General features: G+C 45.5%; 1 protein-coding gene across 1 annotated transcript in view; it reads left to right on the top strand.

Annotated features, from left to right (window-relative positions):
- LOC115160195 (muscle, skeletal, receptor tyrosine kinase) overlaps positions 1–15,370 on the top strand; it is a 68,067-nt gene extending 52,697 nt beyond the window's left edge. Inside the window, exons 16-18 of the mRNA XM_029710581.1 lie at positions 5,723–5,871; positions 10,647–10,843; positions 12,094–15,370. Coding sequence (XP_029566441.1) covers positions 5,723–5,871; positions 10,647–10,843; positions 12,094–12,837 — 1,090 coding nt within the window. The 3' untranslated portion in view covers positions 12,838–15,370. The remainder of the gene's footprint in view (positions 1–5,722; positions 5,872–10,646; positions 10,844–12,093) is intronic.
- Positions 15,371–16,852: the final 1,482 nt, after the last annotated feature.

Raw genomic sequence — 16,852 nt, 5'->3', positions numbered from 1 at the left:
ATGGGTGAACAGGGAGTACAGGAGGGGGCTGAGCACACATCCTTGTGGGGCCCCTGTGTTGAGGATCAGCGAAGTGGATGTGTTGTTTCCTACCTTCAACACCTGGGGGCGGCCCATCAGAAAGTCCAGGACCCAGTTGCACAGGGCGGGGTTCAGACCCAGGGCCCCGAGTTTAATGATGAGCTATAGTCAATGAACAGCATTCTTACATCGGTATTCCTCTTGTCCAGATGGGATAGGGCAGGGTGCAGTGTGATGGCGATTGCATTGTCTGTGGCTCTATTGGGGTGGTAAGCAAATTGAAGTGGGTCTAGGGTGTTAGGTAAGGTAGAGGTGATATAATCCTTATCTAGCCTCTCAAAACACTTTATGATGACAGAAGTGAGTGCTACGGGGCGATAGACACTTAGTTCAGTTACCTTTGCTTTCTTGGGTACAGGAACAATGGTGGACATCTTGAAGCAAGTGGGGACAGCAGACTGGGATAGGGAGAGATTGAATATGTCCGTAAACACTCCAGCCAGCTGGTCTGGGCATGCTCTGAGGATGCGGCTAGGAATGCCGTCTGGACCGGCAGTCTTGCGAGGGTTAACACGCTTAAAACGCCTTATGTCGGCCACGGAGAAGGAGAGCCCACAGTCCTTGGTAGCGGGCTGCTTCGGTGGCACTGTGTAATCCTCAAAGCGGGCGAAGAAGGTGTTTAGCTTGTCCGGAAGCAAGACCTCGGTGTCTGCGACGTGTCTGGTTTTGCCTTTTTAGTCCGTGATTGTCTGTAGACCCTGCCACATACGTCTCTCGTGTCTGAGCCGTTGAATTGCGACTCCACTTTGCCTCTTTGCTGACATTTTGCCTGTTTGATTGCCTTACGGAGGGAATAACTACACTGTTTGTATTCTGCCATATTCTCAGTCACCTTGCCATGGTTAAATGTGGTGGTTTGCGCTTTCAGTTTTGCACGAATAAACCTTGGTATGACCTTCTTAAAACAATTCCATCTGTTAGCTTAGTAGAACCTCTTTTCCCCGGCGCAGACAGGGCTTAGACTGGAGATAGAAGTCTTATTCGAACATTCAGTGACAGTGTAGTAGGAAGTTATGAAAAAACATCAAAATAAACTACAATTTACATTCTCAGAGCGTTAATAAAACCTCCAGGAAAACGTTCAAGGAACCAGAGTAAAACGTTCTTCGAACCTCCCTGCAACCTAAAAATAATGGTTCCCAGTACAAGCAAAATGTTCACTTCCATTATCAGAACTTTTAAAAAAAGTTCAGTTTTACCAGTAAGGAAATGTATGGCTTTATTCCCAGAACCAATGGAAAACCAAAAACTTTAGTTCCGAAAAATTCCAAGGAACCAAATGTGCTAGCTGGGTAGATTACATTACATGTACCAAGATCCCCCAACAACACCTAGATCTAAAGGGTAAACAGGTTGCTTTATCAGAGACTGTAGTGTTCAGTTTCTACAAGTTGCTTTATCAGAGACTGTAGTGTTCAGTTTCTACAGGTTGCTGTGTCAGAGTCTATAATTAACCACACATCAGTCTGATGTGGTGGTGGAGGAGGAGGAGGAGGAGGAGGATGTGGTGATGGTGGTGGAGGAGGATGATGTGGTGGTGGAGGAGGATGATGTGGTGGTGGAGGAGGGAGGAAGGGGTGGAGGATGATGTGTGGGTGGTGGAGGAGGAGGAAGAGGATATGGTGGTGGAGGATGATGTGGTGGTGGAGGAGGAGGAGGAAGAGGATATGGTGGTGGAGGATGATGTGGTGGTGGTGGAGGAGGATGATGTGGTGGTGGTGGAGGAGGATGATGTGGTGGTGGTGGAGGAGGATGATGTGGTGATGGTGGTGGAGGATGATGTGTGGGTGGTGGTGGAGGATGATGTGGTGGTGGTGGTGGAGGAGGATATGGTGGAGGAGGATGATGTGGTGGTGGTGGAGGAGGAAGAGGATATGGTGGAGGAGGATGATGTGGTGGTGGTGGAGGAGGATGATGTGGTGGTGGAGGAAGAGGATATGGTGGTGGAGGATGATGTGGTGGTGGTGGAGGAGGATGATGTGGTGGTGGAGGAAGAGGATATGGTGGTGGAGGAAGAGGATATGGTGGTGGAGGATGATGTGGTGGTGGTGGAGGAGGATGATGTGGTGGTGGAGGAGGAGGATGATGTGGTGGTGGTGGAGGACGAGGATATGGTGGTGGAGGATGATGTGGTGGTGATGGAGGAGGATGATGTGGTGGTGGTGGAGGAGGAAGAGGATATGGTCTAGGAGGAGGATGTGGTGGTGGAGGAGGAGGATGGGGTGGTGGTGGTGAAGGAGGAGGGAGGAAGCGGTGGAGGAGGAGTGAGGAAGAGGAGTGGATGTCTGCTCTAGGAGAGGCTGTAGAAGAGAGGAAGAGACAATAGCACTCATAGTACATCACATGGTGTTGATATTTTGTGGTCAATAACTCAGACTACTACAATGAACAGGATGTATGATCACGGAAGTTACTACCAATAACATCTACACCAGCCTTGATGATGTCTTCCTTAAATCGGAAAAAGGCCTGGATTCAAATTAACACTCTACAATGAACTTTTAAAGGCAATTATATTTGAGTCAACATCCACAACTTTTTAAACAAATGAGATCTCTGTGAACATCGGGAAAGTGGCTTTAAAAGTAAAGTGGCACATTTTGCTATGTTTGAATACCAGACATAATAATTTGCTGAAAATCAGAAAGTGGCCTTTGGGTGGCTTCAGGGCAGCAGAATGTGGCCTTTGGGTGGCTCCAGGGCAGCAGAATGTGGCCTTTGGGTGGTTTCAGACTGTCTGCCCTCAGGCCCCTAGTCCACCACTACCACATATGTATGCTGTACAAAATCATAACAGCCATCGATAAAAGACAGTACTGTGCAGCCGTCTTCATCGACTTGGCCAAGGCTTTCAACTCTGTCAATCACCGTATTCTTATCGGCAGACTCAACAGCCTTGGTTTCTCAAATGACTGCCTCGCCTGGTTCACCAACTACTTCTCAGATAGAGTTCAGTGTGTCAAATTGGATGGCCTGTTGTCCGGACCTCTGGCAGTCTCTATGGGGGTACCACAGGCTTCAATTCTCAGGCCGACTCTTTTCTCTGTATATATCAACGATGTCGCTCTTGCTGCGGGTGATTCCTTGATCCACCTCTACGCAGACAACACCATTCTGTATACATCTGGCCCTTCTTTGAACACTGTGTTAACAATCCTCCAAACAAGCTTCAATGCCATACAACACTCCTTGTGTGGCCTCCAACTGCTTTTAAACGCAAGTAAAACTAAATGCATGCTCTTCAACCGATTGCTGCGCGCACTTGCCTACCCGAATAGCATCTCTACTCTGGATTGTTCTGACTTAGAATATGTGGACAACTACAAATACCTAGGTGTCTGGCTAGACCGTAAACTCTCCTTCCAGACTCATATTAAACATCTCCAATCCAAAATGAAATCTAGAATCGGCTTCCTATTTTGCAACAGAGCCTCCTTCACTCACGCTGCCAAACATACCCTCGTAAAACTGACTATCCTACCGATCGTTGACTTCAGCGATGTCATTTACAAAATAGCCTCCAACACTCTACTCAGCAAACTGAATGCAGTCTATCACAGTGCCATCCGTTTTGTCACCAAAGCCCCATATTACGCCCACCACTGCAACCTGTATGTTCTCGTCAGCTGGCCCTCGCTACACATTAGTCACCAGAACCACTGGCTCCAGGTCATCAGTAGAATGAGTTCTTTAGAGGTTCCAGGGTTCCAGAGCATCTTTAGCTGTGAGGAACTACAGCCTTAGAAAAAAAGGGTTCCAAAATGGTTCTTTGATTGTCCCCATAGAATAATAGTTTTTGGTTCCAGATAGAATACCTATTTTGAGTTCCATGGAGAACCCTCTGTGGAAAGGGTTCTACATGGAACCCAAAATTGTTATACATGGAACCAAAAAGGGTTCTTCAAAGGGTTCTCCTATGGGGACAGCCAAATAACCCCTTTTGGTTCTAGATAGCTCCTTTTTTCCCAAGAGGGTAGCTACTTATCTCATGTAATCCCCTGGGCAGCATACAGCATTCCTCCTGTACATGGAGACTCCTGGGAACAACAGCTAGCCAACAACTAGCCTAGTGTAGCGTGGGACAGAAGTATAAATAAATATATAAGCCCCCATCACACCCTCATGATGACACCTCCTTCCAAAACCCCTTTACAATCCCCAGACCCTCCCTCTTCTCTCCTCTCCCCTCCTAACCCAGCCCAAAATAGAGCAGATAGGGACTGGATATCAGCTGCATCAGATCATGGGTCTGATGTGACACTTCCCTCCCTTTAGCCTCCTCAGTGGGTCAGCAGAGACTATCAGCAGAGACTATCAGCAGAGACTATCAGCAGAGACTATCAGCAGAGACTGTCAGCAGAGACTGTCAGCAGAGACTGTCAGCAGAGACTGTCAGCAGAGACTGTCAGCAGAGACTGTCAGCAGAGAGAGACTAGTAAAACAGATATTCATAACCCCTTCAAAGAGATGCTGCGTCCCAAATAACAACCTATTTCTATAGGGCACTACTTTTGACCAGAGTCCTATGGGTGCCATTTGGGACACAGACAGAGAGAGCGCTGTTGACTGTATCCAGGAACACTCAGGAGACAACAGAGGAAGTGGGGCTGAAATGAAATGGCACGAAGACTAACTATGGCCAAGCTGATTTCTTTGGTCTAGCTTCCTGAACGGCTGCCATTACGGGTCAACTGGACACATGCTATACTATACTATACTATAAAGTCATTCCCATAACGGATCCATCATGGCAGGCTGATTAGGCCGACTCCCATGTTAAACCATGCTACTGTATCCCAGGTCAGCACCCCAGACCCCCAGAGGATCCATCATGGCAGGCTGATTAGGCCGACTCCCATGTTAAACCATGCTACTGTATCCCAGGTCAGCACCCCAGACCCCCAGAGGATCCATCATGGCAGGCTGATTAGGCCGACTCCCATGTTAAACCATGCTACTGTATCCCAGGTCAGCACCCCAGACCCCCAGAGGATCCATCATGGCAGGCTGATTAGGCCGACTCCCATGTTAAACCATGCTACTGTATCCCAGGTCAGCACCCCAGAGGATCCATCATGGCAGGCTGATTAGGCTGACTCCCATGTTAAACCATGCTACTCTATCCCAGGTCAGCACCTGGGTGGTTCAGTATCCCAGACACCCAGAGCATCACGAGTCCTTCAGCACGTAGCAGTGATGGATTAGGTTCAGGAGTCCTTCAGCACATAGCAGTGATGGATTAGGTTCAGGAGTCCTTCAGCACGTAGCAGTGATGGATTAGGAGTCCTTCAGCATGTAGCAGTGATGGATTAGGAGTCCTTCAGCATGTAGCAGTGATGGATTAGGAGTCCTTCAGCACGTAGCAGTGATGGATTAGGAGTCCTTCAGCACGTAGCAGTGATGGATTAGGAGTCCTTCAGTACGTAGCAGTGATGGATTAGGAGTCCTTCAGCACGTAGCAGTGATGGATTAGGAGTCCTTCAGCACGTAGCAATGATGGATTAGGTTCAGGAGTCCTTCAGCACGTAGCCGTGATGGATTAGGTTCAGGAGTTCTTCAGCACGTAGCCGTGATGGATTAGGATTAGTATCTATATGAGGTGATTACTTTGTATATCTGTTATTATTGTGTTGTTCCTCAGAGCCCCAGGTCTCCAGCCCATTAAGCCCTTCACCATGGTAGCAGTGAAGATGCTGAAGGAAGAAGCATCTGCTGACATGCAGAACGACTTCCAGAGAGAAGCCGCTCTGATGGCTGAGTTTGACCACCCCAACATAGTCAGGCTACTAGGTGAGTTAGTTTGACCATCCCAACATAGTCAGGCAACTAGGTGAGTTAGTTTGACCATCCCAACATAGTCAGGCTACTAGGTTAGTTAGTTAGTTAGTTAGTTAGTTAGTTAGTTAGTTAGTTAGTTTGACCACCCCAACATAGTCAGGCTACTAGGTGAGTTAGTTAGTTTGACCACCCCAACATAGTCAGGCTACTAGGTGAGTTAGTTAGTTTGACCACCCCAACATAGTCAGGCTGCTAGGTTAGTTAGTTAGTTTGACCATCCCAACATAGTCAGGCTACTAGGTTAGTTAGTTAGTTAGTTAGTTAGTTTGACCACCCCAACATAGTCAGGCTACTGGGTGAGTTAGTTAGTTTGACCACCCCAACATAGTCAGGATACTAGGTGAGTTAGTTAGTTTGACCACCCCAACATAGTCAGGCTACTAGGTGAGTTAGTTAGTTTTACCACCCCAACATAGTCAGGCTACTAGGTGAGTTAGTTAGTTAGTTTGACCACCCCAACATAGTCAGGCTACTAGGTGAGTTAGTTAGTTAGTTTGACCACCCCAACATAGTCAGGATACTAGGTGAGTTAGTTAGTTTGACCACCCCAACATAGTCAGGCTGCTAGGTGAGTTAGTTAGTTTGACCACCCCAACATAGTCAGGCTGCTAGGTGAGTTAGTTAGTTAGTTTGACCATCCCAACATAGTCAGGTTACTAGGTGAGTTAGTTTGACCACCCCAACATAGTCAGGATACTAGGTGAGTTAGTTTGACCACCCCAACATAGTCAGGATACTAGGTGAGTTAGTTTGACCACCCCAACGTAGTCAGGCTACTAGGTGAGTTAGTTTGACCACCCCAACATAGTCAGGCTACTAGGTGAGTTAGTTTGACCACCCCAACATAGTCAGGATACTAAGTGAGTTAGTTTGACCACCCCAACATAGTCAGGCTACTAGGTGAGTTAGTTAGTTTGACCACCCCAACATAGTCAGGCTACTAGGTGAGTTAGTTTGACCACCCCAACATAGTCAGGATACTAGGTGAGTTAGTTTGACCACCCCAACATAGTCAGGCTACTAGGTGAGTTAGTTAGGTTGACCACCCCAACATAGTCAGGCTGCTAGGTTAGTTAGTTTGACCACCCCAACATAGTCAGGTTACTAGGTGAGTTAGTTTGACCACCCCAACATAGTCAGGATACTAGGTGAGTTAGTTTGACCACCCCAACATAGTCAGGTTACTAGGTGAGTTAGTTTGACCACCCCAACATAGTCAGGCTTCTAGGTGAGTTAGTTAGTTTGACCACCCCAACATAGTCAGGCTACTAGGTGAGTTAGTTAGTTTGACCACCCCAACATAGTCAGGCTACTAGGTGAGTTAGTTTGACCACCCCAACATAGTCAGGCTACTAGGTTAGTTAGTTAGTTTGACCACCCCAACATAGTCAGGCTACTAGGTTAGTTAGTTTGACCACCCCAACATAGTCAGTCTGCTAGGTGAGTTAGTTTGACCACCCCAACATAGTCAGGCTGCTAGGTGAGTTAGTTTGACCACCCCAACATAGTCAGGATACTAGGTGAGTTGGTTAGTTAGTTTGACCACCCCAACATAGTCAGGATACTACGTGAGTTAGTTAGTTTGACCACCCCAACATAGTCAGGCTGCTAGGTGAGTTAGTTTGACCACCCCAACATAGTCAGTCTGCTAGGTGAGTTAGTTAGTTTGACCACCCCAACATAGTCAGGCTGCTAGGTTAGTTAGTTTGACCACCCCAACATAGTCAGGCTACTAGGTGAGTTAGTTAGTTTGACCACCCCAACATAGTCAGTCTGCTAGGTGAGTTAGTTAGTTTGACCACCCCAACATAGTCAGGCTGCTAGGTGAGTTAGTTAGTTTTACCACCCCAACATAGTCAGGCTACTAGGTTAGTTAGTTAGTTTGACCACCCCAACATAGTCAGGCTACTAGGTGAGTTAGTTTGACCACCCCAACATAGTCAATCTGCTAGGTGAGTTAGTTAGTTTGACCACCCCAACATAGTCAGGCTGCTAGGTGAGTTAGTTTGACCACCCCAACATAGTCAGGCTGCTAGGTGAGTTAGTTTGACCACCCCAACATAGTCAGGATACTACGTGAGTTAGTTAGTTTGACCACCCCAACATAGTCAGGCTGCTAGGTGAGTTAGTTTGACCACTCCAACATAGTCAGTCTGCTAGGTGAGTTAGTTAGTTTGACCACCCCAACATAGTCAGGCTGCTAGGTGAGTTAGTTTGACCACCCCAACATAGTCAGTCTGCTAGGTGAGTTAGTTAGTTTTACCACCCCAACATAGTCAGGCTGCTAGGTGAGTTAGTTTGACCACCCCAACATAGTCAGTCTGCTAGGTGAGTTAGTTAGTTTGACCACCCCAACATAGTCAGGCTGCTAGGTTAGTTAGTTTGACCACCCCAACATAGTCAGGCTACTAGGTGAGTTAGTTAGTTTGACCACCCCAACATAGTCAGTCTGCTAGGTGAGTTAGTTAGTTTGACCACCCCAACATAGTCAGGCTGCTAGGTGAGTTAGTTTGACCACCCCAACATAGTCAGTCTGCTAGGTGAGTTAGTTAGTTTGACCACCCCAACATAGTCAGTCTGCTAGGTGAGTTAGTTAGTTTGACCACCCCAACATAGTCAGGCTGCTAGGTGAGTTAGTTTGACCACCCCAACATAGTCAGGTTACTAGGTGAGTTAGTTTGACCACCCCAACATAGTCAGGCTTCTAGATGAGTTAGTTAGTTTGACCACCCCAACATAGTCAGGCTGCTAGGTGAGTTAGTTAGTTTGACCACCCCAACATAGTCAGGCTACTAGGTGAGTTAGTTTGACCACCCCAACATAGTCAGGCTACTAGGTTAGTTAGTTAGTTTGACCACCCCAACATAGTCAGGCTACTAGGTGAGTTAGTTTGACCACCCCAACATAGTCAGTCTGCTAGGTGAGTTAGTTAGTTTGACCACCCCAACATAGTCAGGCTGCTAGGTGAGTTAGTTTGACCACCCCAACATAGTCAGGCTGCTAGGTGAGTTAGTTTGACCACCCCAACATAGTCAGGATACTAGGTGAGTTGGTTAGTTAGTTTGACCACCCCAACATAGTCAGGATACTACGTGAGTTAGTTAGTTTGACCACCCCAACATAGTCAGGCTGCTAGGTGAGTTAGTTTGACCACCCCAACATAGTCAGTCTGCTAGGTGAGTTAGTTAGTTTGACCACCCCAACATAGTCAGGCTGCTAGGTGAGTTAGTTTGACCACCCCAACATAGTCAGTCTGCTAGGTGAGTTAGTTAGTTTTACCACCCCAACATAGTCAGGCTGCTAGGTGAGTTAGTTTGACCACCCCAACATAGTCAGTCTGCTAGGTGAGTTAGTTAGTTTGACCACCCCAACATAGTCAGGCTGCTAGGTTAGTTAGTTTGACCACCCCAACATAGTCAGGCTACTAGGTGAGTTAGTTAGTTTGACCACCCCAACATAGTCAGTCTGCTAGGTGAGTTAGTTAGTTTGACCACCCCAACATAGTCAGGCTGCTAGGTGAGTTAGTTTGACCACCCCAACATAGTCAGGCTGCTAGGTGAGTTAGTTTGACCACCCCAACATAGTCAGGCTGCTAGGTGAGTTAGTTTGACCACCCCAACATAGTCAGGCTACTAGGTGAGTTAGTTAGTTTGACCACCCCAACATAGTCAGGATACTAGGTGTGTTAGTTAGTTAGTTTGACCACCCCAACATAGTCAGGATACTAGGTGAGTTAGTTAGTTAGTTTGACCACCCCAACATAGTCAGGCTGCTAGGTGAGTTAGTTTGACCACCCCAACATAGTCAGGCTGCTAGGTGAGTTAGTTTGACCACCCCAACATAGTCAGTCTGCTAGGTGAGTTAGTTAGTTTGACCACCCCAACATAGTCAGGCTGCTAGGTGAGTTAGTTTGACCACCCCAACATAGTCAGGCTACTAGGTGAGTTAGTTAGTTTGACCACCCCAACATAGTCAGGCTGCTAGGTGAGTTAGTTTGACCACCCCAACATAGTCAGGCTACTAGGTGAGTTAGTTAGTTTGACCACCCCAACATAGTCAGGCTGCTAGGTGAGTTAGTTAGTTTGACCACCCCAACATAGTCAGGATACTAGGTGAGTTAGTTTGACCACCCCAACATAGTCAGGCTACTAGGTGAGTTAGTTAGTTTGACCACCCCAACATAGTCAGGCTGCTAGGTTAGTTAGTTTGACCACCCCAACATAGTCAGGCTGCTAGGTGAGTTAGTTTGACCACCCTAACATAGTCAGGTTGCTAGGTGAGTTAGTTTGACCACCCCAACATAGTCAGGCTGCTAGGTGAGTTAGTTAGTTTTACCGCCCCAACACAGTCAGGCTACTAGGTGAGTTAGTTAGTTTGACCACCCCAACATAGTCAGAATACTAGGTGAGTTAGTTAGTTTGACCACCCCAACATAGTCAGGCTGCTAGGTGAATTAGTTAGGTTCACCACCCCAACATAGTCAGAATACTAGGTGAGTTAGGTTGGGGGTGACCCTTTGTGTGCGCTGTAGGATGGGGACAAGTCTTGCATGTCATCCCGTTCCCCAGAAACCAGTGTCACCAGATTAATTCCATAGTCGCAGTGACGCTGTAGTTATTCTGCCCAACACACTGTGTTTACATCAGAAAGGACCGAGGTCGCAAAGTATTTGGTTTTTATGCTATGAGGCAACACTAGCGTGTGTGTGTGCATGTTCTCTCCTCCAGGTGTGTGTGCGGTGGGGAAGCCCATGTGTCTAATGTTTGAGTACATGTCTTACGGAGACCTGAACGAGTACCTGCGTCGACGTAGCCCCACCCAGCAACACAGCCTGAGCCAGGCCAGCCTATCAGGACGCAGCTTCTCCTCCGAACTGGAGTTGGGGCCACTGTGCTGCGAAGAACAGCTGTTCATATCCAAGCAGGTGCAACGAAATGTGGTACATACCGTACCAGTCAAAAGTTTGGACACACCTACTCATTCAAAGGTTTTTCTTTATTTTTAATTTTCTACATTGTAGAATAATAGTGAAGACATCACAACTATGAAATAACATATGAAATCATGTAGTAACCAAAAAAGTTTTAATCAACAAATCAAAATATATTTTAGATTTTAGATTCTAAGTAGCCACCCTTTGCCTTGATGACAGCTTTGCACACTCTTGGCATTTTTTCAACCAGCGAATTTGGGCTGTTTCTTGAATTTGGGCTGCAATCTGAGGTGTAGTTAACTCAAATGAACATATCCTCTGCAGCAGAGGTAACTCTGGGTCTTCCTTTCCTGTGACAGTCCTCAGGACAGCCAGTTTCATCACAGCGCTTGATGGTTTTTGCGACTGCACTTGAAGAAACTTCATGTGATAATGATGGACTGTCGTTTCTCTTTGCTTATTTGAGCTGTTCTTGCCATAATATGGACTTGGTCTTTTACCAAATTGGGCTCTCTTCTGTATACCACCTCTACCTTGTCACAACACACCTGATTGGCTCAAACACATTAAGAAGGAAAGATATTCCACAAATTAACTTTTAACAAGGCACACCTGTTAATTGAAATGCATTCCAGGTGACTACCTCATGAAGCTGGTTGAGAGAATGCCAAGAGTGTGCAAAGCTGTCATCAAGGGTGGCTACTTTGAAGAATCTCAAGTATAAAATATATTTTGATTTGTTTAAGACTTTTTCGGTTACTACATGTGTTATTTCATAGTTCTGATGTCTTCACTGTTATTCTACAATGTAGAAAATAGTACAAAATAAAGAAAAACCCTTGAATGAGTAGGTGTGTCCAAGCTTTTGACTGGTACTGAAAATATACATTTTTTTCTTTAATTCAACATTACAATAGAGACAATAGAAATGTTAATATTGTTAGCATTTCCCATAGAAAAACATGACATACTTAGCTGCCATGCTAACAGACAATGTTAGGCTAATAGTAGGAAACTGTTAGCATTTCCCGTATAAAAACATGTCAAACTTAGCCGCGATGCTTATACTAGATTACCAACAAAAACAGTTATTACTAAGACAGGAAACTTTTAGGATTTCCCATAGGACAACAAGAGACATTTAGCCGTCAAGCTAACACTAGCTGGGCATGTACAGTTGTATATTTTCATGATGGCTAACGCTACCAAGCTAACTCTTGGTTTCCCATCCTCTTCGCCAGGTGGCGGCGGGCATGGCGTACCTGTCAGAACGGAAGTTCGTCCATCGCGACCTGGCCACCCGGAACTGCCTCGTAGGAGAGGAGATGGTGGTTAAGATCGCCGACTTCGGTTTATCCAGAAACATTTACTCTGCTGACTACTACAAGGCCAATGAGAACGATGCTATACCCATCCGCTGGATGCCCCCAGAGTCCATCTTCTACAACCGTTACACCACGGAGTCGGACGTGTGGGCCTACGGGGTCCTTCTCTGGGAGATCTTCTCCCACGGCATGCAGCCGTACTTCGGCATGGCCCATGAAGAGGTTATCTACTACGTTAGAGACGGACACATCTTGGCCTGCCCTGAGCACTGTCCTGTAGAGCTGTTCAATCTGATGAGACTGTGTTGGAGCGGACACCCAACAGACAGACCAGGCTTCAGTAGTATCCACCGCATCCTGGAACGTGTACATGAGCAGACGTTGAGACCGGCCATGCCGACGCCGGAGTTAAAACCATCTTCATCCACTCTACCAACCCCAGAGTTAAGACCCACTCTATCCACCCTGCCATACCTGGAGTTAAGACCCACTCTATCCACTCTACCAACCCCAGAGTTAAGACCCACTCTATCCACCCTGCCATACCTGGAGTTAAGACCGACTTTATCCATCCTGCCAACCTTGCCTGCCCTACCTAACCTATCTCCCTTTTCCCCCCACCCTGCCCTGTGCCCTGTGCCCGGGGCCGGAGCCAATTGATTGATACGACAAGCTGCCAGGCATTTACTCAAATGTACAGTCATTAGTGATTTTAATAGATCCTGTCCCTCCCCAGAGGTAAGATCTCTGCATCCTGTCTCGTCTCAGACTCACATAATGTTTGTCAGGACAGGGGGCATCATTGTTCATATCCACTGATTCATGGTGAAGAAGACCAGCGATGGTAGATGGTAATGTTGTTCGTCAGGACAGGGGCAGCAGACTGATGAAATGACATGAACTAAGTGTAGTGCCAAGACAACTGGATATTTAGGAGAGGCTGATATCGGAGTGGACGTCGCGATTACGAGCTGTTAATCCTCCACTGCTATCCCTCAAACTGACATCTGATTCACTGCCTCATACTGGTTCACTTCTGTTTCAAACTGATTCACTGCTTCAAACTGGTTCACTTCTGTTTCAAACTGATTAACTGCTTCAAACTGGTTCACTTCTGTTTCAAACTGATTCACTGCTTCAAACTGGTTCACTTCTGTTTCAAACTGATTCACTGCTTCAAACTGGTTCACTTCTGTTTCAAACTAATTCACAGGTTCACCTCTCCCATGCCTGGAAACAATATTTTAGAAATAACCACCTGATAACAACCACCTGATAAAGTCCAAGAGACAGAGCTGCAGCTGAACAGAGACCGTGTTATTAATCCACATGGAATAAGAGACAGAGCTGCAGCTGAACAGAGAACGTGTTATTAATCCACATGGAACAAGAGACAGAGCTTCAGCTGAACAGAGAACATGTTATTAATCCACATGGAACAAGAGACAGAGCTGCAGCTGAACAGAGCAGGTGTTAATCCACATGGAACAAGAGACAGAGCTTCAGCTGAACAGAGAACGTGTTATTAATCCACATGGAACAAGAGACAGAGCTTCAGCTGAACAGAGAACGTGTTAATCCACATGTAACTCATTGCCCATACTCTATATAAACGTGAATGTTTCTAGTGTGAAGCAAGCCATGGGAATATTCACCCATTCATCTGCCACATCTGCGAGCTGAAAGATGACTAGAAGGGAATAATTAGAGGCAGATTACAGAGGTTAAAGAGCTAATGTACAGTTAGTACAGTCAATTCATTCAGTACTTAACTAGTACAGTCAATTCATTCAGTACTTAACTAGTACAGTCAATTCATTCAGTACTTAACTAGTACAGCCCAATTCATTCAGTACTTAACTAGTACAGTCAATTCATTCAGTACTTAACTAGTACAGTCAATTCATTCAGTTCTTAACTAGTACAGCCCAATTCATTCAGTACTTAACTAGTACAGTCAATTCATTCAGTACTTAACTAGTACAGTCAATTCATTCAGTACTTAACTAGTACATCATTGAAACATACTGACAGTATGCCATCAAATAGGCTCAGCATATTCCAACACCAACACATATTTACTGTTAAGTTTTAGCTTGTTGTTTATTGCTATTCCACTTTTGGGCATTCTCATTATGTTGTACTATTGGTCCTTTTTTAATCTTGTATACTTTATCGACGTAGCACCTTTAGATAGAATGATTCTTATAGACTTGAGCACAGCTTTCTGTGGGAGACTGTTGACTGGGTAGTGGTCATTCTAGGTTAACAACGGTCCGTTTGAAATGCATTGCAACAAATGTCTTCTAATAAGCTGTTTGAATTCTAAATGTGAATTTCTGGAGATGTGTTGGGTGTTGTGGTGTTGAGTTGGATATTGATTTGTGAAGAGTGTCAATTATTATTTTAAGATAAATTAAACGTGTGTGATCATCAGCACAACATTGATCAATTAACTAAAATGTTTTAAACCACTTGTGAACTTTTTCAAATATGTGGTTCAATACTGATGGTTTAAATAGAAACGTTTTTGCTCATCTCACATAAATAATGATCCATAAGCTCATGTAGTGTAGACACATCAACCCTTTACTAGCAGCATAAAGAACCCTTATTTCTGTGACTGTGTGTCCCAAATGGTATATTATTCCCTACATAGTGCACTGAATAGGGAATGAGGTGTAATTTGATTCCCTACATAGTGCACTGAATAGGGAATGAGGTGTAATTTGATTCCCTACATAGTGCACTAAATAGGGAATGAGGTGTAATTTGATTCCCTACATAGTGCACTGAATAGGGAATGAGGTGTAATTTGATTCCCTACATAGTGCACTGAATAGGGAATGAGGTGTAATTTGATTCCCTACATTAGTGCACTGAATAGGGAATGAGGTGTAATTTGATTCCCTACATTAGTGCACTGAATAGGGAATGAGGTGTAATTTGATTCCCTACATTAGTGCACTGAATAGGGAATGAGGTGTAATTTGATTCCCTACATAGTGCACTGAATAGGGAATGAGGTGTAATTTGATTCCCTACATTAGTGCACTGAATAGGGAATGAGGTGTAATTTGATTCCCTAGTAAATCATAATTGTTGTATTGGTCAACATGTTTGTTACAGATCTTGTAAGATAGATGGCACTGTTTCACCACAATCACCCTCAGTTCAATAAACATTTGGTCCATAAAGAAAAGTCGAGGGCACATAATTGTTCCAGCATGTGCTCTTTCTCTGAAGTGAACATAGACAACGTCGACACAATAGAACACTTTACCAAACCGACACAGGATTCACCACCTCCACCACACATAAATGTTTCTCTAATGATTTTGTCAGTTTGCATAAAAACTGGCTTCAGAAAGTGAAGAAAAAAGGCAACATGCTCAACCATAAGGAATCAGTAATTTACTGGTCCTCCCTTCCACTGTTCCCAGCCTTCCTCCACCCCTCCTACCCTCCCCTCTACCCAATTATTACATTTTAATTAAATGTAAGGGCTTTATTGACATGGGAAACATTTACATTTTAGTCATTTAGCAGACGCTCTTATCCAGAGCGACTTACAGTAGTGAATACACACATTTGATCTTCATTTCGTGCATTTTTTTTTGTACTGGCCCCCCATGGGAATCGAACCCACAACCCTGGCGTTGCAGACACCATGCTCTACCAACTGAGCCACAGGGAAGGAATACGTTAACATTGCCAAAGCAAGTGAAGGAGAAAATAAACAAAAGTGAAATAAACATTACACTTCCAAAAGAATAAAGACATTACAAATGTCATTAAAGTACTAGATAAAGTACACTCCCCTCCCCCCCCCCCCCCTTCCCCCTCCAGCCCCCCTTCTCAAATCAAATCAAATCTTATTGGTCCATACACATGGTTAGCAGGTGTTATTGGTCACATGGTTAGCAGATGTTATTGGTCCATACACATGGTTATCAGATGTTATTGGTCCATACACATGGTTAGCAGATGTTATTGGTCACATGGTTAGCAGATGTTATTGGTCCATACACATGGTTATCAGATGTTATTGGTCCATACACATGGTTAGCAGGTGTTAATGCGAGTGTAGCGAAATGCTTGTGCTTCTAGTTCCGACCGTGCAGTAATATCTAACAAGTAACCTAACAATTTCCCAACAACTACCTTATACACACAAGTGTAAAGGAATGAATATGTACATAAAAATATATAAATGAGTGATGGCCAAACGGCATAGGCAAGATGTAGTAGACCCCCCCATGTAGTAGACCCCCATGTAGTAGACCCCCCATGTAGTAGACCCCCATGTAGTAGACCCCCCATGTAGTAGACCCCCCATGTAGTAGACCCCCCCATGCAGTAGACCCCCCCATGTAGTAGACCCCCCCATGCAGTAGACCCCCCATGTAGTAGACCCCCCATGTAGTAGACCCCCCATGCAGTAGACCCCCCCATGTAGTAGACCCCCCATGTAGTAGACCCCCCATGTAGTAGACCCCCCATGTAGTAGACCCCCCCATGTAGTAGACCCCCCATGTAGTAGACCCCCCCATGTAGTAGACCCCCCCATGTAGTAGACCCCCCATGTAGTAGACCCCCCCATGTTCTCAGCCTTCCTCCACCCCAGTCTACCCCTCTTCCCCTTCCCACTTCCTTCCCTCCACTCTTCTGCTAA

Source organism: Salmo trutta, chromosome 23, assembly GCF_901001165.1.
Source record: "Salmo trutta chromosome 23, fSalTru1.1, whole genome shotgun sequence".
Lineage (NCBI taxonomy): Eukaryota > Metazoa > Chordata > Actinopteri > Salmoniformes > Salmonidae > Salmo > Salmo trutta.
The sequence above is the reverse complement of the archived record's forward strand: the minus strand, read 5'-3'. Positions and strand labels throughout refer to the sequence as shown.